The sequence below is a fragment of the Cydia amplana genome, chromosome 2 (assembly GCF_948474715.1).
Source record: "Cydia amplana chromosome 2, ilCydAmpl1.1, whole genome shotgun sequence".
Taxonomy (NCBI): Eukaryota; Metazoa; Arthropoda; class Insecta; order Lepidoptera; family Tortricidae; genus Cydia; species Cydia amplana.
Genome location: NC_086070.1, coordinates 11,092,910 through 11,118,318, shown reverse-complemented (window position 1 = coordinate 11,118,318; position 25,409 = coordinate 11,092,910). Strand labels below are relative to the sequence as shown.

Here is a 25,409-nt window from a genome sequence, read left to right as displayed (position 1 = left end):
TATTTAATAAGTAAGTAGTAGTATTAAATAGTTTAAAAATAAAAATAGTTTAATAATATTAAAACACACTTGCGAAATTAATATTTCTCAGTTGAAACACATTCACTGAACACCGCACACTGCACTGGGTCGCTGCAACGGGGAAGCTTGCAACAATTGTAACTTCTGCAACCGGCAAAGATGAAACATAAGTAGTTAAGCACATGGCTGTACTGAATTGCCTTTGTTATCAGTATTTTGGAACATTTTGAGGTTACGATATTATACGAAAAGGTTTTTTTACTTAATTATCTACTATACGTAGCTTTGTAAATCCCTGGTAGTATTATGAAATTATTTTCTCTAGGTTCTGTAAATCAATTTAATTAGTAGCCTTAACAAACCGTTTAAAATTATTTAGACACTAAAACATTTATTTCATTAAAATATAAAAGTGATTTCAGCGTTTCTTGAAACTAATGTATATTTTACCCTAATAGGTATAAATAAAAACAGTAAAATAAGTTAACTTCAAGGTTTGCCCCTTTAGGTGCTTTTAGGCAAGGGCAAGGCTCCGTCACGCATAATATAGTTATAAGTTATTTTGTAGATTGCTGGGACTTTTCCTTCTTGGTATTTTATTCTTTGCCAAAGCGCCATGGAGTCTGCAAAATGAGTCGATACGTTAAGCGCGTGGACGTCGCCCATTCAGATTCGCCAGGAACTGCGTAACACAGAAATAGGTTTATGGGTCATAATTATATTCAATAGAAAAAAACTGTGTCTTCGTTTCTGATATCATTAGTGAAATACTTATACCTTTTTTTTGTGATTTTTTCCTATTAATGGCTTATGTTAAGCAAAAGTTACTTAATAAGAAGACTTCGGAGTAGTTCGGAGGTCTACATAGATTTTATAGATCAGGATGGCACACGGTGGGCTGAAAATCGGCCTCCATAGAAATAGAAACCGAAGTCTTAAATTTGAACTTTTTTTTATTGGAATAGCTTTTGTTAGGTTTTATTATGTCCCAAAATTAATCTTAGCTAATTTGGTTGGAAAAATAATTAATTATAATTTTTTTTCAAAATCTTTGTATGGCGCGTATCAGAAAAAACGAGTTTTCTCCGAAAATAAAAAGTTAACCGTAATATCCTGACAGATGATTTTAAAACCAATTATTCTTGATGTTTCCACATAATTAGAATTTTCCTACGGGGTGCACTTTTTTTTTTAAAAATCGATATATTTTTTTATTTTTATTATCTTATTTTTTTATTTTAATACGGTTATACTCGTTATTTTGACTACAAAAAATGAATTTGAGTTTGATCGAACCAATAACTTACGCGTAGTGAATTTTTGTTCTAAGCAAATGTATGGAGCGTACGAGTAAAACGGATTTTTTTTCAATAATTAAAGGTATACCGTAATATCCTTGCAGATGATTTAAGTACCAATTATTAATGATATTTTGACATAACGCGAACTTTTCTACCGTGTGCACTTATTTAATAAAAAATAAAAAACTTATTTTTTCATGCTGAAATAGCTTTTTCTCATTGTTTTAATCAAATAAATAATAAACATACAACAGTTACAAGTAGAAAATTGAAAATAAAACCATTACATTCTTTACATTATTACCATTGTATCCTCTTTATTACATTACATGGCATGAAAATTAGAAAAGTTGTTCAGCGGAGAAGTCAAACTTGTGAAGTGATTCTGTTTCTTTGCTCGCGAGTGTAGTATATGAGTACAATTAGAACCTACGTTCGTACTCGTACCACACCTACATCATAATCCCATTCCCCCTCTGAATAACTAATAGACAACTATGGTTGTTTGAAAGCATTCTTCGGAACGCTATTAACATAAAATGTTATGTATTACCGACGTCGAATAACGTGGTAATGTGTTAACGTGTTCAGCCAACTTGAAAGATTTATTAGGAACAAAATGTTTCTTTCTCAAATTGATGTCTAATTGCACAAGTGCTCTATGTAGGCTTTAACGAGTGGTCCAAGTGTTGCTTTTGTCAAATTCTGAAAATCTGACGCAGTCACAGATCATTTTGTATGATTTTGGAACCCTTTTATTTAATTCCTATAGCGTACACAAAATAAATAACAAACATTAGAAATTAAGCAATTCGGCCGAATTATCGGAACATCAAACAAATTGCATAATTTTAGGAAGAGTCTATGAAATCATGGGAAACAAACTATTAGCATGGAACGGAATGGGCGCTGATTCGTCAAGCTTTCATAACGTAACAACAACAACTTTAAATATTGGCACAGCAAAGGGGTGCCATATGAAAAATATTTGTTTCAACGAAAATTTGTAGTCTGAGGAAATAAGGCTACCTAGCCTATATTTAGAAACAAAAACATTTGTCTAGCGTAGTGTGAAACGTGCGTTACTTACATAAAAAAGATAAAACCTGTTCTATATCATTCACGTAAGTATAAAGTGTTGATAAAGTGTTTCTAGATGTTACTATGTATACCTACGATTACAAGGGTTTATTTGTATGTTGCAAACAGTCTTTATTTTATTCCAACTATTTATTATGAAACTTATTGTTGTTTAAAAAAGCGGCCAAGTGCGAGTCGGACTCGCCCATGAAGGGTTCCGTATTTAGGCGATTTATGACGTATTAAAAAAAAACTACTTGCTAGATCTCGTTCAAACCAATTTTCGGTGGAAGTTTACATGGTAATGTACATCATATATTTTTTTTAGTTTTATCATTCTCTTATTTTAGAAGTTAGGGGGGGGGGGGGGGGGGACACACACATTTTACCACTTTGGTAGTGTCTCTCGCGCAAACTATTCAGTTTAGAAAAAAATGATATTAGGAACCTCAATATCATTTTTGAAGACCTATCCATAGATACCCCACACGTATGGGTTTGATGAAAAAAAAAAATTTGAGTTTCAGTTCGAAGTATGGGGAACCCCAAAAATTAATTGTTTTTTTTTTCTATTTTTGTGTGAAAATCTTAATGCGGTTCACAGAATACATCCACTTATCAAGTTTCAACAGTATAGTTCTTATAGTTTCGGAGAAAAGTGGCTGTGACATACGGACGGACAGACAGACGGACAGACAGACGGACAGACAGACAGACATGACGAATCTATAAGGGTTCCGTTTTTTGCCATTTGGCTACGGAACCCTAAAAATATTCCTTATGCAGTAGTTAAACGCAGTCGTCGGGGTCGGCTAGTAGGTATTCGGGGGCTTTTCTAAAGTAACAATATGAGCGCTCCACATATTTTGTATCGCGGCCAATTAGAGGCCCCTAAATTTAAACCACCTATTTTACCGTTTAATTTTGCAATATCACTCTTTCATCAGCCTCCATACAATAACCACCACTTTCTGCAATTAACAATTTTGGCAATTAATCCCTTGTAAACCAGTAGAATATAATAGAATTGAATTGGCAGAATATAATCAGTTCACTAGACATCGAAGCTTTTTATTGGAGTCGTCGACATCCTGCCCTGCACGGCTCGCGGCAGCTACAATTGATAGTAAAGCAATCGTCACTCTTCGAGGCATTATTAAAAGATTTCGAGTCGTATTTCAACACGTAGGTACCTATTACGCAATTATATAATTATTCTCCGACAAAAGGGCTTCGTCAGAATCAATTTTAATAGTATAATTTGTCACGGTTAAAACAAATCTGACCGGATTACCTAATTTAACTACCTATACCTACTGTAGTTCTTCTGATTTGAACGCGCTTGGGTTACTTGTGGGCTTGTGACACAACACAACACTGTTTTTAGGGTTCCGTACCCAAAGGGTAAAAACGGGACCCTATTACTAAGACTCCGCTGTCCGTCCGTCCGTCCGTCCGTCTGTCCGTCCGTCCGTCCGTCCGTCCGTCCGTCCGTCTGTCACCAGGCTGTATCTCACGAACCGTGATAGCTAGACAGTTAAAATTTTCACAGATGATGTATTTCTGTTGCCGCTATAACAACAAATACTAAAAACAGAATAAAATAAAGATTTAAGTGGGGCTCCCATACAACAAACGTGATTTTTGACCGAAGTTAAGCAACGTCGGGCGGGGTCAGTACTTGGATGGGTGACCGGTTTTTTGCTTGTTTTGCTCTATTTTTTGTTGATGGTGCGGAACCCTCCGTGCGCGAGTCCGACTCGCACTTGGCCGGTTTTTTTATACCACATCAGTGGTAAACAAGCATACGGCCGCTTATTTGTAAGCGGTTACTGGAACTTATGGACGCGTGCAACGTATCATCAACATAGCAACGTACCACTAACTACCTAATTATGAACTTACTCTGGGATACCCAGATGGCCTGAATTTATATTTTTATTTTAATCAACATTAAGTACTTAAAATATAACTAGGTAGAAATACCTAATTATCTATTCGTTAATTACAAAAGGGCGCGAATAGCTTGTCTGGATCTTTAGATAAATCAAAAGCGGCCAAGTGCGAGTCGGACTCGCCCATGAAGGGTTCCGTATTTAGGCGATTTATGACGTATTAAAAAAAAACTACTTACTAGATCTCGTTCAAACCAATTTTCGGTGGAAGTTTACATGGTAATGTACATCATATATTTTTTTTAGTTTTATCATTCTGTTATTTTAGAAGTTACAGGGGGGGGGGGGACACACATTTTACAACTTTGGAAGTGTCTCTCGCGCAAACTATTCAGTTTAGAAAAAAATGATATTAGAAACCTCAATATCATTTTTGAAGACCTATCCATAGATACCCCACACGTATGGGTTTGATGAAAAAAAAAATTTGAGTTTCAGTTCAAAGTATGGGGAACCCCAAAAATTTATTGTTTTTTTTTCTATTTTTGTGTGAAAATCTTAATGCGGTTCACAGAATACATCTACTTACCAAGTTTCAACAGTATAGTTCTTATAGTTTCGGAGAAAAGTGACTGTGACATACGGACGGACAGACGGACAGACAGACAGACATACAGACAGACAGACACACATGACGAATCTATAAGGGTTCCGTTTTTTGCCATTTGGCTACGGAACCTTAAAAAGTAGGCTAAAACTACCTTTACAATTAAAAGACAATAAAATTGCAAAAGCAATCTGCCATCTTGGGAAACGATGGAAGTGTGTACTGTATGTTTCCGGGAAGTTGAAACTTGATAAGTTGATAACACTTAACATAGCGTTGCGTTGGAAGATAACGTAGATATTATTACGCAGATTAACTTTTAGGTTAATACTGCGATCCAAGGTTATGATGGGGCTGAATAGTACCTGTTGTACAGTCACCCGTACTATTCACTTAGCACCTTTGTCATTTTTCTCTGCAACTGACTGAACTCATAATAAAAACAAATCGTATGTCCACTTCAGAGTCAATTTATAGGACAAGTAACAACTCTGAGCTTCATTTTTGCACTCTCCAAGTGAAAATTTTAGTAAAATGAGAGCTATAATATGATGTACCTGACCTGATGACCTAGGTGTGTTTAATTATGTATGTGAACATTGTGAACAATTTACTTTACATAATACAGGTGGAAATTATTATTTGTTCAATAGGTAGGTACTACATATTTAGATGATAGTAATATTCTATATCGTAACGTACTATATTATTATTTTAACGCGAGGAAGAAGGAGAGGAGTCTATTATTATTCTCTGGCTGAACATATGTTTGTGCTAAAATATCCTGTGCGTTCATAATGTTTTCATATTGAGGATTCCGGAACACCCATTGCATTATATACCCACCCAAGGCAGCCTTACCATGAGCTACGCTATTAGTGATGGCGCAAACGATTATTATAGTGTATTTTAATATGCGAGATTGCGAGCATTCTTCTAAAACAGACAAGCCGATGCAAATAGAGCTCAATTGAAATTGAAACCCACTACTTCACTTGCGTCGTTTCATCCTAATTGTAAACGAAACACTTTCCGCTTGTCTATATTGTACACTTGGCAAGAAACTGTCCATTTAATTGAACAATCACTTGCTGTGTAATCCACTCGTTAGACATTTATTCAGTTCAATAGACGTATTGAAGTGACCAAATGTTGCATTAGCTTTCACTTGTGTGTAGGTATGTCGTAATTTGAGTTGGGTTAAGTCTGTGTTAAAAGGAAAACGTAGAAGTGTTAGAAGTGTCATAGATGTACATTGGATGATTTCGCAATGTTCATGTTTTAAGGAAAAAATATAGAACTTTTATTTTACATAATCAGATTATAAGCTCACGCTCATTAATACTCACGCTAAATATTAATAGTGTTCAATTAAAATGTCAACTTTAAACCTATAGATAGAATATACCTAATAGAAAAGCAGAATTAAGAACAATAAAATCCTTTTTTAATATATTTCTGAACAAATATTATTATTATTTATCGATATTCGGGGACATACAAAATTCTGCTTAATAAAAAGCTACGTAATCTGCATAATAAAAAGCTACGTAATCTGTAAATTCTTTGTCCGATATTTAGGTATAGTTTTTTTTCTATATTTTTTTTTTCTTATAAATTTAAAGAAAAACTCTCTATACAATTGTTAATGCAATCTGTTGGGAGGTTTCAGCACTGACTGCTATAATTCAACCTAAGATAACCAGATGAGTTTTCACAGAGCTCTTAACAGTACGATCATATTTTAATAGATGGCGCTGTTGATTGATTATTTTATTAGAGGAACCCATAAGTTTCTTAACTCGCGATTATATTGGGACCAAATTGGGACAATCAAAGAGTGTTTGAATATAAAAAAATACATACATAGGTACTCTTTATCTAAGCCGCTTATTTACTTTGCCGACTCCGCACATCAACAGTTAGGTAGTAGTTCTACTAGATGGCGCATTTTCCTAGTTTTATATTATAAAGCTGTATTTTGGTGTTTTACATTTGTGTGTTAGCTACATTTTTGTTTAATAACTTCACATTATCATAACAGTCTGCTCTTCATATTATTACTATGCATATTATTAATTGTAAAAAGAATAAACTGAAAATAGTGGATTGTCACTAGATGGCACTTTTTAAAACCAAACTGGGTAACGAAGTTTCCCTGAAGCATCGCCTAACCAACACGTTCGTCAATTGTTTATTAAAGGCATTAATAGCATAGTTATAGTACTAGAAAGAGGGGGGAATAAATGTATGGAGAAAATGAAAGAATCTAAAGAAAATAAATGCGATGAAACTATTACGGCCTCATCCTCATGCCACAAAACTATCTCAAAAGAGCTTGGTGTCTTAATTGATACCCATTTCAGACGGTACGATGAATCCTTTAAGCAATTGATTATATTATTATACGTAACGTAATATTATGTAAAAAAAAACACAATGCATTTTAATAGATGGAACCAATTTTACATAAAAATCTTACAAACATTACATTAAAAATTAACTATATTATATTATATTGTATTAATTATGTGTTGCAGATCCCGTTCTATTTATTTGCAACACTCCTCACCCGAAGCACCTACACCGCAAATAATAGATGACGATTTAAACCAAGACAATAACGATGTAGCAATACAGAAGCGTCCAATAGTTTTCAGAACCTTGGAATTATTAAAACAAAAACAAGGAGATGTTATTGATTTAACTAAGGACTAAGCGACAATATACACATTAAAAATATACAATAATACAATTTAAATCGTTATCAGTGTAATTTATTCAAAATACCATTTCGTTTAACATTTATTAGGAAAAAAAAACTTTATTATATGTCAGATTTACACATCAAAGTAACTTAAAAAACATACGATCTAAACTACCTACCTTTAGGTAGCTAAGGAATTTAATATTTCAGTGATAAAAATTTGTTTCAGTGAAGGAAAATAATAGGAAGTATGTACCTACATATTTTGATTGACTCGGGTTGTTTATTTAGTAAGTAAGTATTCGTTAGCTACAGTTACGTCAGTTAAATTGCATATTATTGTTTTTACAATATCAGGTAAAGCGAAATTTATTATTATTAACCCATTTCTGTGGGCAAAACATGGTTTTTTTATGTTTAGTTCAACATTACCTACTCGTACATGTTTTGTGTGACGCAGATATTACAGAATTTGTAGGTAATATATTCCCTGAGCCAACGAAAATAATTTCAATACAATATAATTTGTAATAAAATTTACCTATACACATTCATACAGATTCAGTTTTTTTCCTTATTATAATTAAATATAATAAGTAGATAACTTATTTACCCAGAGCCCCGTAGAGGTAAATCTCAATTTCTGCGAATCATTGAATAAATTGCGTCTTAATCTCACCCCTTGACGTTGATTGATCTTCACCTTAACTAGCTCTTGTACATAATCACATCCCACGTGGATTCCCACGTATAGGTAATGTCCTCTTAATTCAGGATATTATCAGACTCCTGTTTACCTCTTACAGTATATGCAGCCTACCTTATGGCGTCCATAAATATAGCACACCCTTCATGATAAAAAGCCTGGAATATTTACTAGGCTATGCACTATCTGTGTGTCAAATGTCAATGTGAAATTTCATAGAAATTCGTTGTCATTTTTGCGTGAAGGAGGAAGATCCAAATATCCAAACAAAACTTTAATATTTATGATATTAACAGGATTATTATATCGAGCATAGTGCAGCTAATACAATATTAAATACGGCATCGATTAAATTTAATTTCGTATCAGCTGCAACTTGAAGTCTTAATACATTACATTTCTACATGAATTTCATCCGTCGTCACTGACGCATAGTTATCCAACTACATAAGGGGTAAAAGCCGTGCTATTCCAAAATTTACCTAATTAGCGACCGTTAAAACTCCAATTACACAACCGACTGATGTACGGGCAAATTGCTTTCGGCACTAATCTGCAGATTTAAATGTGTAAAACTTGAAGGATGGCAATTTATTAAATAGAAGTTGCGGTTTGAAATTAATTTAATGGGAAGGGACAAGTAAAGTGCTTACACACATTGTAAATATATAAACGCTATGATATTGATTTAATTGCACTTGTTCATGTCATTTCCTTCCTCCTGCCATCCTCACTGTTGGCAGGTTTGTCTTCTTTTAAAGATTTTAAAGTGTTTTACCCCAAAATAAAGAAAAACTGTTTCATTGTAGGTGTTAAGACCTATCTTATCAGGGAATGGACAAATAGGTATTATGCTATGCAATACCTACTTGCCTACGCCATCTAGGTTAGGGCTCTCAAACTTATTAATAGATATTAGATATAAATCACCGGTAGACAGCACCACAGTTCTATAATATGTAAATAAGGTGACATCTACCGAAACTCCTATGTACTAGCATACGAGCTCAACAGCTTAGTTTAGGTATGTCAGTATATGTAATAGTTCATAAGTAATCAGTAGTGTGGCGCTGTACGATAGCTATATAAGAACCTACTTGCCTGTATATACGATCACTTTTTCCAACCAGCCTTCTGCTTAACATTAAACTTAATATAGTTTATTCCTTGCTTTTAATTTGGCCGCCATTACCTCCACGCTGGACAGTAGGACTATCCGGAGGTGATTTAGTATGTAACTATATACAAATGTTTTACCTACTAATGTGTTTCGGTATTGCGTTCTCGTGTAAACAAACACTTTGCAGTCATCGCTGAAAGCAATGCCGTGTCGTGTAGAGTGCAGAAACAATTAAATGTTCGCTTTCTTTCTCGGCGGTAATACTTTCCATGGGCCAAGTGTACACTGTTGTTGAAAAACTTATATCTATTTTTTTTATTTAAGTTAAGATTAAGATATGACAAATTTTAATATGGATACGTTGTTTTGCTTCTTATTGGGTACATAAATATGACAGACAGTTTGGAAAAGCTGTATGTTTGTGTACAATTGGTAGGTACTCGAATAAAAATATATAATTATTATTTGTACCTACATGTAAGATCTATGAATGGTACTGATCTGACAAAGCAAGTGATTTTAAAATTGAACCACGAGCTTAAATGAAGTGTAATTTGGACCGTTGCGAAGGCACGAGGGTTAAACAAAGTTTTCTATCGTCTGAAACACAAAATTTTGTGAGCAAAATATTAACTGTAAAACATTACAAAATAAATTAACGTTATTAAATAGGTATCTATCACTAGAAATCATTACTTAAAATGCAATCCATCAACCAACATGAGGAAACAACCCAGCATCCAAATAGCTTTGCTGCACTTGTGGATAAAATTCAACTTTCTCATCAGTTTGTGAATAATAAAGAGAGCTCTCACAAGCTCATGTGATAAAAAATATTATTATAATAAATTTTAGCTAAACCTAAAAATTTCCCCTAATATAGCATAAAGTATATTTTTTTCTTTAATGTAAAAATACGGCAGTGTGGCGTAACCTTTACTCAAGCAGCGCCTCCTCCACAGAGATGGGCATTAATCGATTAAGTTTTTAGTTACCTAATCAATCGATTAAAAATATCAGTCGTCATTTTTTAATCGCGATTAATTTAGTTGCGATTAAATTAGTTGTGAGAATGTACAACTAACAACTAAATTAGTTTTAGTTTCAATCGACTAAATTTCACGGTTAAATCTATGTCATCGCTGGTTTTTGCATTTTTTATTTAACTTGCAATATGTAACTAAAAGTTGGTATGTATTACATTGGAGGTACTCGTATGTTGTACCTGTGTTGGTTTGGGTAGAATCTTGCAGCTTTTTTCGAAGCAGATACCTTCAACCGATTGAGCTAAAATTATGTATAAGTACACGTTTAATTTGAAATGCTTGAATGACAATGTAATATTATGGGCATTAATATAACGATATATGTGTAGTATATATCGTTATATTATGGATACAGGTAACGATAAATAGCGAAAAACTGCAATGTTTACAAGTCGCAAACAATAATGTAGATTGGTGCATTATTAATACTTAAGTTGTACACGATACTGAGTAAATCTTAGACAAAGAAATTATCAATACTCTGCTGTCGCTGTCAATAATAAAACTCTTTTTAGTGTCACGCGGCGACAAAATAATGGGATAATCCTACTTACCTGGAAGTTGTTTATTGCATTTTGAAGCAAGTGCCGACGCATTTTCTAAAAAAACCACGTTCTATTTATTGCATGAGACATCTGCATGTTGTTTATTATCTATGCGGTCTAATTTGTTTTCAACGTGTGGTAATTAAAAATATTTCAACCTCTTTGTAAAGAACTCTCAGCGTTAACTATTGTACATTTTCCTTGCGTCATTCTACATTCAAATATATCAATCAACATACATATTTTATTTATTACGTCTATTGCCAATATATTGAAGCGGTAGCAAATTGATCGATTAGGCTACTCGATGTAAGACTCATACTTCATAAATTCATACTCATAGATGGTTTGAGGTCTCTAGGTCATATTATATTATATATTGAACATGTTGTCATGAATCATTTTAGATTCTAGGTGCTTATTACTCATTACGGAAATTTTATTTACCCTTAGATAAGAGAAATTTTACACTCCATAAAAATGGTCAAAATATCGCAAGTAACACATGTGCTATTTCATTTTTATACATGCGTTAAGATGTCCTAATCTGCTGGCTGTCAACATAGCCATACCGAGGTTTTCCATTTAATTTGCTTCTAACATTAGTCGCGGAAAAAATAGTCTAACTAATTAGTCGATTACAAAAATTAGTTGTCCGTAATCAATCGGCAACTAATTTAGTTGCAACTAAATAAGTTGCACTCTATACAACTACGATTGATCAGTCGTCGTTTTCAATCGTCAGTCGCAATTAATTCTTTTAGTCTTAATCGTTAATCGTTAGTCGATTACATTTTGCCCATCTCTGCTCCTCCAGCACTGACCCCTGACGGACACTTCACTGTTGAATGTTCCAGTTTACACACGGACCAAATGATTGCTCTTGTATTAGTTGACTTGTTACTTGTAAGTTTTCTGTTTGTCATGATGTTGGTTCAGTGTAATTGTTGTGTTGTGTAATTGCTGATTCAATGTAATTTCGACTTCTTGTTTGGCAATTTTTTTAATGAATGTTTTAATCCGATTGTACTTATGTACAAAAGGGACTCACAATTTGTGGGAAATGAGTGACTTACGTCATTATAAGTTTTTTTTTAATTAATTATTATTTAGATTAGATAGGCACCTAGGTTTAGTATCAGTTTGAATTTAAATATTATTGTGGGTGTCATAACAGAGCTAGGTGATATTGATAATATCATTATTTCGCCAAAAAACGTTTTAAGTGTATACTTAGACTGAATATAGTTGTATAATACTTAAGCAGTTTTGGTCTTTATAGGTCAATTCTATATTGGCGAGTAACGATGCGTATTTTGCTAAAGGATGGATACCTCTTACCAGGTTCTTTGTGTTCAACCAAATGAGTAACAGTTATGCTGGGACAAGAGACTGGAAACCATTACAAGGCATTGATGATAGTAACATTGATTATGTCAAGGAAGATGCCATCCAAATAATAACTCCAGACCAAATACAAACAATACCGAATGAGAAAAGCATTAATGCATGGCTACCATCCGCAGTAGCTGATGCAATACCTACAGCAAGTGACAACTCAAGCCAAAAAGGTAAGCGTTGTTTTACAAGTGTATAAATTACAAAATACGAAGCAGTTATGATGTTAAGAAAATATTTAAAATTAATTAATTTTATTTTCAGCTATAACAGAATTGAATAAAAATCAAGACCCACTACTGCTGAAATCAAAACCGAGTGATGTATTAAATAAAAGGACTGTAAAAAGTAACATAAATCGAAGGGCATCAAAGTTAATTTGGGATGTAAGTTCGACCAAGGATTTGATTATGAATGCTCTGACTACGCCAGAACCAAGTATAAAAACACAGGAGACGGAAAAATCAATAAAGAACATAAATGTAACTAATAATAATTACGAAGTAACTGAACCATCAAATGTGCAAGAATTGGGACTAGAAGCGAATGACTTACGTAATGAATATACTAATAAGTTCGATCATCTACTTTCAAAATATAATATCAAAAATGATGACAGGTTGAACAATTATGCGAGATCTATGCTGCGTCACAAGAAAATGTTATATCCATCCAACGAATCGTTATATCCATCTAACGCATTTCCAGTATCTTTGATACCAGTCCGCTACAATAGTTTGAACCATCTCCCGGTTGATCCATTGCTAGCGGTTTTGCTTTCAAATTATGGATTCTACCTGCATGGATTTTATGGATTGCAAAATAACTACAAGAACTTGTATGGATATTCAGCTTCTAATAATATTCATAATAATAAACCATTTGGTTCATATAAGATTTATTCTGATACTGATTCTTCAAATTGAATGTTCGTTTAGCTGTGTAGTGATTTGTTGTAGGTACCTACGTCCAGGGATATGCATATTTTTTGTAGTTACTTAGATATATTATAAGATGATGTAGAATACTATCAGTTAATAATAATTATAAAAGATTAAAAACATTTTATGTTCTTAGATATTGATTCGCTTTATTTTGGCACCAATAGTCATTACAAAAAGTTACATTGAAAAACATTACATTTAATGTTGACAATACTTATTATATCCTATTGTTAAATTTATTGCAACGAACATGAGATAACTTATAACTATGAAAAGAAAAATATTTAGGTAGGTAAGGTCCAAACTAAATGCACAATTAGCGATTATAGAGGTTGGGAGCCTTAGGTTTTATTAAAAAGCGGCCAAGTGCGAGTCGGACTCGCCCATGAAGGGTTCCGTATTTAGGCGATTTATGACGTATAAAAAAAACTACTTACTAGATCTCGTTCAAACCAATTTTCGGTGGAAGTTTACATGGTAATGTACATCATATATTTTTTTTAGTTTTATCATTCTCTTATTTTAGAAGTTACAGGGGGGGGGACACACATTTTACCACTTTGGAAGTGTCTCTCGCGCAAACTATTCAGTTTAGAAAAAAATGATATTAGAAACCTCAATATCATTTTTGAAGACCTATCCATAGATACCCCACACGTATGGGTTTGATGAAAAAAAATTTTTTGAGTTTCAGTTCGAAGTATGGGGAACCCCAAAAATTTATTGTTTTTTTTCTATTTTTGTGTGAAAATCTTAATGCGGTTCACAGAATACATCTACTTACCAAGTTTCAACAGTATAGTTCTTATAGTTTCGGAGAAAAGTGGCTGTGACATACGGACGGACAGACAGACGGACAGACGGACAGACGGACAGACGGACAGACAGACAGACATGACGAATCTATAAGGGTTCCGTTTTTTGCCATTTGGCTACGGAACCCTAAAAAGTATTAATTGCTACTTTGAAATAAAACACTGAAAAGACTTCAATCGAACCTTAAGCGATTAAGTTAATTCCCATCTAACTATTACAATTTTGTTATATACTAAAATCTCTTAAAAAGGGAAAAAAGTTGTTAATTTTTAAGCCAACGAGCTGAGCTGGCCCTAGTGGCTTTTGGATTTGGAGAGAATCCAAGTGGCCTCACCCCGACAGTTTCACGGGCTCTTTGAAAAGTGGCCTTTGTTGGCAACTCTTTTACTTCTAGTTTTTTGGCCATAATTATTAAAGCCAGCTTCTATAGTTGGCAGCGTTAACTGGAGATTGCTCTAATTTTCTTATATGAAATTATTTAAGTATTTTAAACGGCCGTGCAAAAATAAATTGTTTGTTTCATCATCATCATATATTGGTGGTGCAAAAGTTAACTGGAAGAGATCCCATACAGGGATAAGTTCGCCTTTGTTGTATTTAATTTACTCTGTAATTATGTTTCTCGTGTTTTTATTTCTATGTGCAATAAAGTATATACATACATACATACATACATATTGAATATTGAAGGAGCCCAGTGGATAATAATAATTATATTATATTAATGAAATCTGAAAGAACTGATTTTCTTTGCACTTGTATCTCTAAAGACGGGTACCTATCTGATTATGTGTATGCAAAATAATTATCACAAAATAAGAAATAAATAGTATTTCATACTTGGGCGAATTCAAGTTCGATTAGCAACGCAATGACGGAACGGTCAAATGCAGTAGCCGTGCCACGAGTTGACATTTGACGTTTACGTTAACCGACTGCGTAAACTCAATCGCAGTCTATCTCGCTCGCACTGATGGATTGGTGCGATAGAGAGGGAATGCGATCGAGTTCACGCAGTCGCTAAAGTAAATTTCAAATGCCAACTCGTGGTAGCATGTAGGTGTATTGTGCCATGTATGGGTACTTGTCAACGACTGTATAATTATAAAAACTAATTCTTGTACCACGTTAGCGTGGATATTGGATGAAAATCCCTATCAAATCGGCATCAGATTGAAATTTAATGAAGTCAAGCAGAATGAGACCCCTGGTTTATTCATGTGCACATCCCAACATGCTCAATAAACTGCTGATAAAACTCCACCACACTCGCCCCGTATTCTTGTAGTCCTGCCCAAGCCATGACCGAAATATTTTTTTTAATTAGGTACCTACTTAAAATTGAACTTTAAACACATATTAGATTTTTTCAAACACGCTCATAAGAAATGCCTCGTATTGTTTAATAATCGAATAAGTGCATAATTTTTATCTTCCACTTGGTTGACAAAGGGCTCCTCTTAGTCTAACGTGCAAAAGTCCATCTACCAACTATGATGATAAAACAACCACAATATGTGAGTTTTTGTTGCTATTCATATTCGTAAAAGTACTATTCGTTGCATCACTGGTAAGAACCTATAAATTCGAAATCAACACACCTAGTAACTACGTGTCACATACATAATTATTAATTATGAAACGTTCACGGCACCTGTTCCTAGTGATACTTGCCTACCTATTATTTGAAACAAATTCAGCATCTTCCTTCCATCATCTTTCAAGCGTTAAATTGAATAATATGTAGTGTGAAATACATAGTTTAATATCGCAAGCGCTTCGAAAGTTTCTAATTCAGCGAGCCAGAATTGAATACCGCTGGTTTTAAGTAACTTAGGACAAACACAGCAAAGTTATTTCTTTCTCTTCGGCGTAAACTCGAGATTTCTTTCTTTTACGGCTCTGGAAGTTGCGCTTTGACCGACTTTAATGAGTTTGATGAATCGTTTATATGTGGTCGTTACGTACGTTCGTTAGCGGGAAAAATCTAGGACAAAGAACTTAGGTAATACAAAAGATTTCATGTGCTTTTTATTTATAATTATGAAAATCTTATAAATTTATTTGAATTAAGATTAATTTTCTTATTTTCTAATGAAGTAGAACTTCGTGGTCTTTCTTTTATCTTTATCTTATCTTATGATAAAATAATCACAATGTTACTTTGATTTGTATAAATCAACACTTAAAATTCCAAAGGATCTAGGTAATTCAAGGTACTTTTCAATAAAATAATTATATTTCCTTATCATTAAAATCACAATCCGCGATAAGAGTTTGTATCAAAAATTAAATATTTATTAGAAACTTTTTTTTCATCGTCTATCGAGATATGTCCCATTGCGACTCATGAACACATAAGGGACTGGGAACGCGAATGAGACTTCTAGAATCGCATGCTCTAAGGCGAGCTATGACGCTTTAACAAACGTAACGTAAGTCTACTAACAAATCTGTATGAGTCCATAGTTGCTCGAAATAAATATTTTTCATTTTTCATTTCATTTACCGTAGTAGTACAAAGGGTATAGTATTAAACCAACATCTATAAAATTGGAAAAATATTAAAACAGCTGGAGCTAGATAGACTCCGAGTTCGCCACGTGGTGCACTATCTGGCAGACCGGAAAATACAGGCGCGCTAGTGGAGTGCCGCCATGCTCTTTTTGCCTTTAGTGTTGGGTCATGCCAGCTGATTTGATTGTCGTTTATTTTGACTAATAATTTGGAAGGTAGCTATGTTGCAGTGTTTTAGAACTGGGTTCTGTTTAGAAAACAATAAGTTTTTGGCAAAAATTTGATTTTTGGTACAAGCTTTTATCGCTGACTGTACTTTTCTTACGACAGACAACTAATACTCATTGAGACAATTCTAAAAACCCCTAACACGATTAGGTTGCGTTGTTTCATCAGAGAGTTCCTATGGCCACCTCCTGTCTCCACCATCAGATCAGTTCGACAGTACCATATTATTGTATTTTCATCAGAACTACATACAGCTGCCAATTTTCATGACGCTACGATCCTTGGAAGATGGTTATATTAGTTACCATAAATTCCATTACATTAGTTACATACAGGTCGACCTAATAAAAGCTTGTTAAAAACATGACTGCCTACATTCTATGCAATTTAATGCAGCAGCGTTACTGCATAAAGTATTTTCTTATTGTAGTGACGTTAGTTATATTTATATGTGATGTTATGACTTACAATTTATGTATTCACCTCGTACAGAAATCTTGTATAGTCAAATAAAATACGCATAATAATGTCCGTGTATATTATAATTCCTTGATCCTTAATAATAAATTCGCCTAATGACAGAGGAAATGCGAATTTTTTAACTTACTGCTGGGGAACTCCTCGTGAATATTTATGTTCTTGGATTAATATTTCCGCTACGTGAGAGGAGAGAATTTCTGTAGGTACGTGAAATTTTGCCATGTCAAAGAATCGTACTTTTTCTGCTTCCCTTTGCTTTAATAGGTATTAAAGTTTAATAATCACTACTGATCACAGAAACTTAATACTAGTCTGTATAATGTCTACGTATACTCGTATAATAGCTTTAGCTTAGTGTCGAAACTCTCAAACCTTATCGAATTACTGGCCAATAGCGCATTATCTGAGAGCTCGACACTCTGCGAAATGGATCTCATTTGCGAACGAGTACATATTTCGGTCACAGCACTCTCCAAACAGAAGATAAAAATAAATAAATAATAAATAAAATTTAGGGGACATCTAACACAAATCAACCTAGCCCCAAACTAAGCAAAGCTTGTATTATGGGTGCTAGGTGACGATATACATACTTAGATACATACATACTTACATACATAAAACACCCATGACTCAAGAACAAATATTTTTGTTCATCACACAAATAAATGCCCTTACCGGGATTCGAACCCAGGACCATCGGCTTCACAGGCAGGGTCACTACCCACTACGCCAGACCGGTCGTCAAATGCAAATGTACATTGTAGCACATTGTATGTGCAAATTAGGTATCTTATTATTATGTATTTATTCATTAAAGGTGTCGATTTACCTATTACGAGGGGCGTTCAATAAAAAGTGAGAATGAGTATGTTATATACAACTTTTATTAAATATTATTTAATTTTTCGACATAGTCACCTTTTAGCATAATACACTTAGTATATCTTTTTTCTAAACTTAAAATTCCATTTCTAAAAAAGGTTTCATCTTGAGTACTTAAAAAATCCTGTACTGGAGCGACTACCGCGTCGTCGTCTTCAAATTTCTTGCCTCTCAGGTATTCCTTCAATCTCGGAAATAGGTAGAAATCACTAGGGGCGAGGTCTGGTGAATACGGAGGATACTTAAGGATATCGAACCCAGCATCACGTATTGCAGCCATTGCAACGGCGGACTTGTGTGCCGGTGCATTGTCCTGATGGAACAACACAATTTTCGAGAGTTTACCTCGCCGTTTTTCACGGATCTCATTGCGCAATGTTGCTATTTGTTTGGCATATAAAGTGCCCGTAATAGTGGCTCCATGCTCGAGATACTCAATCATTACGACCCCTTTACCATCCCAAAAAACAGAGCCCATGACCTTACCGGCAGATGGGCCCACCTTGAATTTCTTCGGAGTTGGAGATGATGGCCTTTTCCATGTCATAGACTGCGGTTTCGTTTCAGGGTCGTAATGATGGAGCCATGTTTCGTCCATTGTTATAAATCGCGCCAAAAAAAGTTCCCTGTCTTGCTGTATCAGGTCCAAACCTTCTTGACAAATCTCGACTCTAGTTTGTTTTTGCGTGTCAGTAAGCATTCTGGGTACCCAACGCGCTGATACCTTTTTCATACCCAAGCGTTCATGTAAAATATTATGCACGCTCCCCGTTGAAATCTTTACATTTTCAGCAATAAAACGAACCGTGACACGACGATCCGCCAAAACTAAGTTTTCGACTTTTTTCACAATTTCTTCAGTTACTGCTGTAGTAGGGCGTCCGGAGCGGGGGTCATCCATGGTCGATGTTCTTCCACGTCTAAATTCGGCGCACCAACGTGCGACTGTCGAATACGGAGGAGCATTAGACCTTAAAGTGTCCCGTAAATCTAAATCGACTTGGTCCGTAGAAAAATTTTTCAAACACAAGTATTTGATAACGGCGCGCAGTTCAATTTTCTCCATTTTCGCTAACGTACTCAATAGCATCGCAAAGAAATCGCCGTATTTTTTTTTAAACAAAAAACAGTTAGTTTTTTTTTTCATGGCGATCAGCTAGGTAGATTAGCTTTACCGGCCAGTATTTACTTTCCTAATATTTAAAGAGTTTACATCTCATTCTCATTATATATTGAACGCCCCTCGTAGATTAAATCCCCGTCTGTCACAGGTTCATAGGTTGCTGACTCTCAATTTCGTATTTTCTTCATTGCTGTACTGTCTCAAATCTGTAGACTAAATGCTAGACTAATTCCCGTCGCTTGGCCAATTAATTTGTTAATTAGCCGATCGCAGCGCCACCCACGGCGTAAGAGCATTATTAAGATTGCATTAGAGTGCCTCCGCTAAATGACAGTCGTATGGTCTCGTTTCGAGGAGAATAATGTCTGCTGATTGAATCAATTGCTATTTGAAGATGATATTAAATGATTTATTCATAAAATGAACTGGATGAATATATTAACTGACGCTACACAACTTGCTGCCTATGCATGCATTATTATCGTAAGCTCGGAAAACTGTTGCCGCGATAAGTTACGATTAGTTTCCCGACCGCCATAATTATCATTAAGGATATATTAAATATAGAAAAGCTCTACAACATGTCAATTTGATCTTAAATATTAATTAAAGTGATGAAAATAATAACAAGTCAATACGCGCCTTTACAGAAGTTAGCGGCAATGGCGTCGTGCGAAATATGTTGCTTTACATACTTCCATATATACGAGTACAAACAACCATGACAGATTTTATGCTAACAAAATCTGTCATAGTTGTTTGTACTCATTTTAAAAGTTTTACGATGGTTGTTTTCATTGAAACTTGTACATAATAGCGAAGCGTCTGGTTGACGTAACTGGTGACCGAAGAGCTGGCGGCTACCTTGCACAACGTATCAGCATTGCGATACAGCGAGGAAATGTCGCCAGCATCCTTGGTACAATGCCTCAAGGGCCTATTTTAGATTTAAGCTAGTTTTTAATTTCTTTTAGTAATACCACTGTATATATCTTGTTTGTAAATAAATGCTCATTAATTTGTACATAATTGATATAAAATAAAATATTTCAGTATATTATAAACTGTTGATAAAGTTATACCTATGAAGATATCAAAATCTGGCTAACGCATCCTGCATATTTATTTTTAGGGTTCCATACCTCAAAAGGAAAAAAAAATGGAACCCTTATAAGATCACTCGGTCGTCTGTCTGTCCGACCATATATTTTGAATAAAATACACAAAATAGTTCTTTACCTATAGATGACAGGAAAACCTATTAGAAATGTGCAGTGAAGCGTGAGTCGGACTTAATGTACGGAACCCTTGGAACGCGAGTCCGACTCGCACTTGGCCGGTTTTTTTTACTAAACTTTTGTGTACCTTTCACAGTAAGTATATGACTTTTTAAGAACTACGCTAAATGCTGAAAGTTCCGTTCTATTTTATTTTTGTCACATTTGATCCGACCCTTGGTCAGCAGATGAATCTCCAACGTAAGGGTAATTATATGCGCTGACAATGGCCATACTAAATAAATGAGCGTAAGTACAGTAGACGTCAAAAGTATATGTACTCTTCTGCACCTTATTCCATTGTATTAAGGCGAAAAATGTATACATATCTTTTATGCCAAGCAGTGTGCTTCGCTCTGTAAAGACAAGGATGTCGGGTGGCCAAAGTAAACGAAGTCGGTTTTGGGATCTGGGTCGACCGACTTTGGTAGTTAAGACTACGTAATTGGGGGTTGGAGATTTACTTGATGTTTTATGAGGACTGTTTGCAGATGAATAGCACATTTGGCAGTGCTATTATCGTAATGAACTCTGAATTTTTTAAATGTTAATCGGTAAACAATGGAGGATTGAGTGGATAAAAATTAAGGCTTTCATTTAGGTAATGACATTTAATAATTTCAAGGTATTCAAGGTAGCTATTTTTAATTAAGTACATACTTTGCCATGCCAAAAGGGTACTGTCACTTACAAGTGACACATTGATTGTACACAATCAGGCAAGCTTATTTCTTGAGGTTCCCAATGATTCCAGTGATAGTGTTGATGCACCGTGCACCGCGGTCATGACTTCTCTCTACTACTGGTTAGCTTGATGAACGCTTGGTCAGCGAGCAGAACAACATCCCTGGACATAATTCACAATGAACAAGCCTACGCTACGGCGTCGTCCGCCATAGGGCTATTAGTTGATCGTAAATCCATATTAAAAGTGCATTCGGTGCTGTTGCTGATTTATAGTGCATTGCGCCGGGTGATTTAAGATAGACAAAATACGTGCGTTGGTACTCTTTTAATGGAATTTTTTATGTTGGGGATAGTAAAAATTTGAGTTTCAGTTTTAACAGGCCTCTCAATATCTTTACCATTTTGTATGGAATATTCTAATCAGTGATTAATTTTTATTATGAACTGTTATTTAGATAAAGTCAAAGTATAGTCGCCTAATATCGTCCATCGTAGCTATTATAGTGCTTTATTGTTTTATTTTTTATTCATATTCGCAAGGGTAAGTTCAGTCAGTATCCACTGCTCGATTTATTTCAATGTTTAATCTCGTTTCAAAATACATGACATTATTTTTATGTCGTGCATACAAACTTGAATTTGTACTTGAATATTAAAGTATAAGAGAACGTGTTTTCCAGCTTAATTGCTAAGTTTGAACTTAGGATCGTAGCTACTCCTACGGAACCTTTTCCGTGCGAGAGATACTCGGATTTGTTCGGTTTTTTAACCAGGCAGCAGACATGCCAGGCCGTGGCCGCCAGACTGGATAATGCCGATTAAGGCGTTTTTACCCGGCTTTGCGCAGTGTTTGTTAACCTATTACACCGGTTTGTACGTTTTTCAGTCGTAATTGAATTTGATTTACCTGCGTTCTGATTGGATTGAAAGGGAGAGTCGTTGTTTTTATTTGCCATATCTGATATAGGTCCGAACTCCGAACTGAACACTCTTGTTTTGGTCGGGTTTCAAAAATTTAACAAGAGAGTATAAAAACTGCTCGAAATTAAATAAACCAACAAGAATTCGTTTGATCTGTTTTAAAAGATAGTTATGTCAAACGTATGTATGTATGTATAAACTCTTTATTGTACAAAACAAAATATTATGGCACAGAATAGGCAGTACAAAGGCGAACTTATCCCTTTAAGGAAAACGTCAATGGAGAGGGAGGCGGTCAACTAAGTGTGTGCTGTGATGATGGGACAGTCACCTGCAAAAATCAAAAGCGTTAAACTTCGTAATTATGACAGCAAAAGGGCTTGGCCATTCTCGCCTCCTAAATATTTGATATACACACTAAGGGCCCGATTCGGATTTTGAAATAGAAATCTATTAGATATCTTTTAGACATCACCAAGATACGATAACGATATGTTTATTCTGAAGATACTCTTGAACGATTTCCACAGGATATTACTTAGAGATCTAATTCACATCTAATAGATATCTAACACGATCTATCGTAAAAGTGACATTGGTTGCCCGAATTGCGCTGCAAAAGAGAACTAGTTGAAATCTAAACTATAACGTATCTAGAATGGATCTAGTACGTGTCGTCTCTTGTGAATATCTTGAAGTTCGAATACGGCAGTAAGTACTTACTGTACTCAGGAAGTGTGGACAACGTTACGATGGCGGATTTGGTTTAGATTTCTAGAAGATGTTTAAATAACCAAAATCTTGTATTGTGAAGAGGCCCACCAATCGTAATCCTAGCCTCACATGCACTAAATTGGACATGTGGGTCAACGCGGGAAAGGAAATGAATCGAATTTCCGACGAAGGACACCCCGACGAGTGACATTTATGTATGTATCCGCTGACCATGTATCCTCGCCTCGGGGATTCAGGTCTATTTCTTGTAACATCGTCAGTGTAATGACTGTTTTGAAATCATTATAAGTTGTTTCCTAGTCTTAGCACTGAACTAAGCTGTGGGCGGATAGACAGACTGACAGACAAGTGGACGTAGCAAATCTATAAAACTTTACTACAAATTTATTTTATAAATAATAATAAAAAAATTAAGAAGAATAATGATTTAAAAATTCTACCTGGCTATGGATTTGTTCCATATGCTTATTTTTCTAAAGGACCATTTAAATTAAACGTGTACATTTTTAGAGTATACATTAACATTGATGTTGACATTGTATTTAATAAGAAAAGTAGATTTAAATCCAGTACAAAATAAGCGCTCACTCGAATTAATTTGTCGATTTAATGTAAAACCTCCCGAATACACATAATATACATAGCTGCTCAAATTATAACTTTATAATCTTGTTACTGATTCAGAAAAATCTTACTAACTTGACTTTTTGTTCCTGCAATACAAACAAAAAATTTAGCTTAATCAAACACTGAAGCTATCCAGGTGTTTAGATTTAATTAACATAAGGCTAACCCTCGAAGATGTTTTGGAAATTAAACAACAGTGTAATAAAATCTTGTTTCCCTACGTCCCAGGTAACACATAAATTACGTTTACACCTAACTCAGCGTCAACACGGACAGGAAAATTCAAAATTGTTTTGTAAAATATGCAATCCAATGACTGCTTGCAACATGAAACTAATTTTACTTCATAAATAACCCGCAATGTAAACGCGCCACTGAGATAGTATACAGAAGAAATACAGAAGAAACATAGTTGTAGGTAGCGGGACAAGGGTGACTCTACTGCGTATAAACTCAGGAATTTTAATTTACCCTTGTTAGAGACATGTTTAGAGACACCCTGCACTGCGTGTCCCGTTACACAAGGGAATAATGGCTACAATAATGTCAGCTGAACTGTAAAGCGGACAGTTTTATCCCGAAGAATTTAAACAGTCTTGTGTCGTTCACGAAATTCTTATGGTTTAAAATAAGAAAATGCGCGACTAAATAAAAACAGGCCGGAACTTTTCACTATTTATGATTTTTTAGTTTAGGTGTAAAAGTATGATTGTATTTTTTTGTCCGTATATCCTGTTAGCATAGCGACAGAAATGTAGTTTTAGAGGATTCATGCTTTCTAGAAATTAAAAAAAAAAACCTGTGTAACATAAGCGCTCAATGTATCACTGACTAAGAATATGGAGAAAAGACTCCCCGGTGCCCTTCAGACAAATGTAGGAAGGTTGACTTTTGAATTTGCATTTTTATCCCTAGCTACCCCCTGACATTAGTCTTCATGTAAAACAGGCTTAATTGGTGATTGGGGACAATAGATGCAATATAAATGCAAATTATTTAAGTCTTATTGCAACGACAGATTTTTAGGAAGATATTTTTTTTTTCATATTTGAAAAGGTATATAGAAAAAATATTCAGTTATGTAAGAATTTTATTTATATTTTTTTATAATTTGAGTCTGAACCTTTATAATTGATAGATAGATAGATTTTTATTAAGTTAATACATATTAATTTAAAATATTAGGTTGTTATAGTGTAATGTTGCACACCTATATTTTGCCATATATCTTGCATAGTCAATATCCTCATACGTCTGTGTAAAGTATCAAGTTAACAATGTAACAAAAAACATCCGGAACCAGCATCCGCGCCCGTCCATCAAGTTCGGAAGGGTACTCGAGCAATCGACACAACGAGAAGGGCAGTTAACCGACTTCCTTTCCCGCGGGATCGCACGCGCAGGCCCCAGTCCCGCGCCGTGCCCAAACCGGGCCACACGAACTTCTGACCTTCCAAGGTTCAGCCATTACCGACCTGATCACTCATTACGAAACCTCATTAGTGACGGAACATGATTGGCAATTTCATGTCGAGCTGACAACAACTGCTTGAACAGTGATGGATATAGCGTTGAAGCCTAAACGTGAGTGGAATTAGATCAATTTATTAGAATCATTCGATTGTCACGATGGCATACCCTAACAAAAGAACTGTAATTGATAGAAACGCTCTAAACAGTGTTGTGCTATGGTGTTTGTGCGTGTTTGCTCTGATAATTAGTGGCTACAGCTTGTACAGACAG

At 34.8% G+C, this 25,409-nt stretch overlaps 1 protein-coding gene and 1 long non-coding RNA gene across 2 annotated transcripts in view; one reads left to right on the top strand and one right to left on the bottom strand.

The window, feature by feature from the left end:
• LOC134658811 (uncharacterized) overlaps window positions 1-25,409 on the bottom strand; it is a 258,840-nt gene that overhangs the window by 177,715 nt on the left and 55,716 nt on the right. The window lies entirely within an intron of this gene.
• Window positions 11,891-13,381, top strand: LOC134662132 (uncharacterized). Its single transcript, XM_063518403.1, has 3 exons — window positions 11,891-11,934; window positions 12,311-12,599; window positions 12,691-13,381. The coding sequence occupies exons 1-3, from the start codon at window positions 11,902-11,904 to the stop codon at window positions 13,350-13,352; spliced, it is 984 nt and encodes a 327-aa protein (XP_063374473.1). The 5' UTR covers window positions 11,891-11,901; the 3' UTR covers window positions 13,353-13,381.

Excerpts from the sequence above, each read along its gene's own strand:
- LOC134662132 (XM_063518403.1), top strand. The coding sequence starts at position 11,902 with ATGATTGCTCTTGTATTAGTTGACTTGTTACTT. Across the intron at positions 11,935-12,310 it reads TATTAGTTGACTTGTTACTT|GTCAATTCTATATTGGCGAG; the intron begins GTAAGTTTTCTG and ends TGGTCTTTATAG. Across the intron at positions 12,600-12,690 it reads TGACAACTCAAGCCAAAAAG|CTATAACAGAATTGAATAAA; the intron begins GTAAGCGTTGTT and ends TTTTATTTTCAG.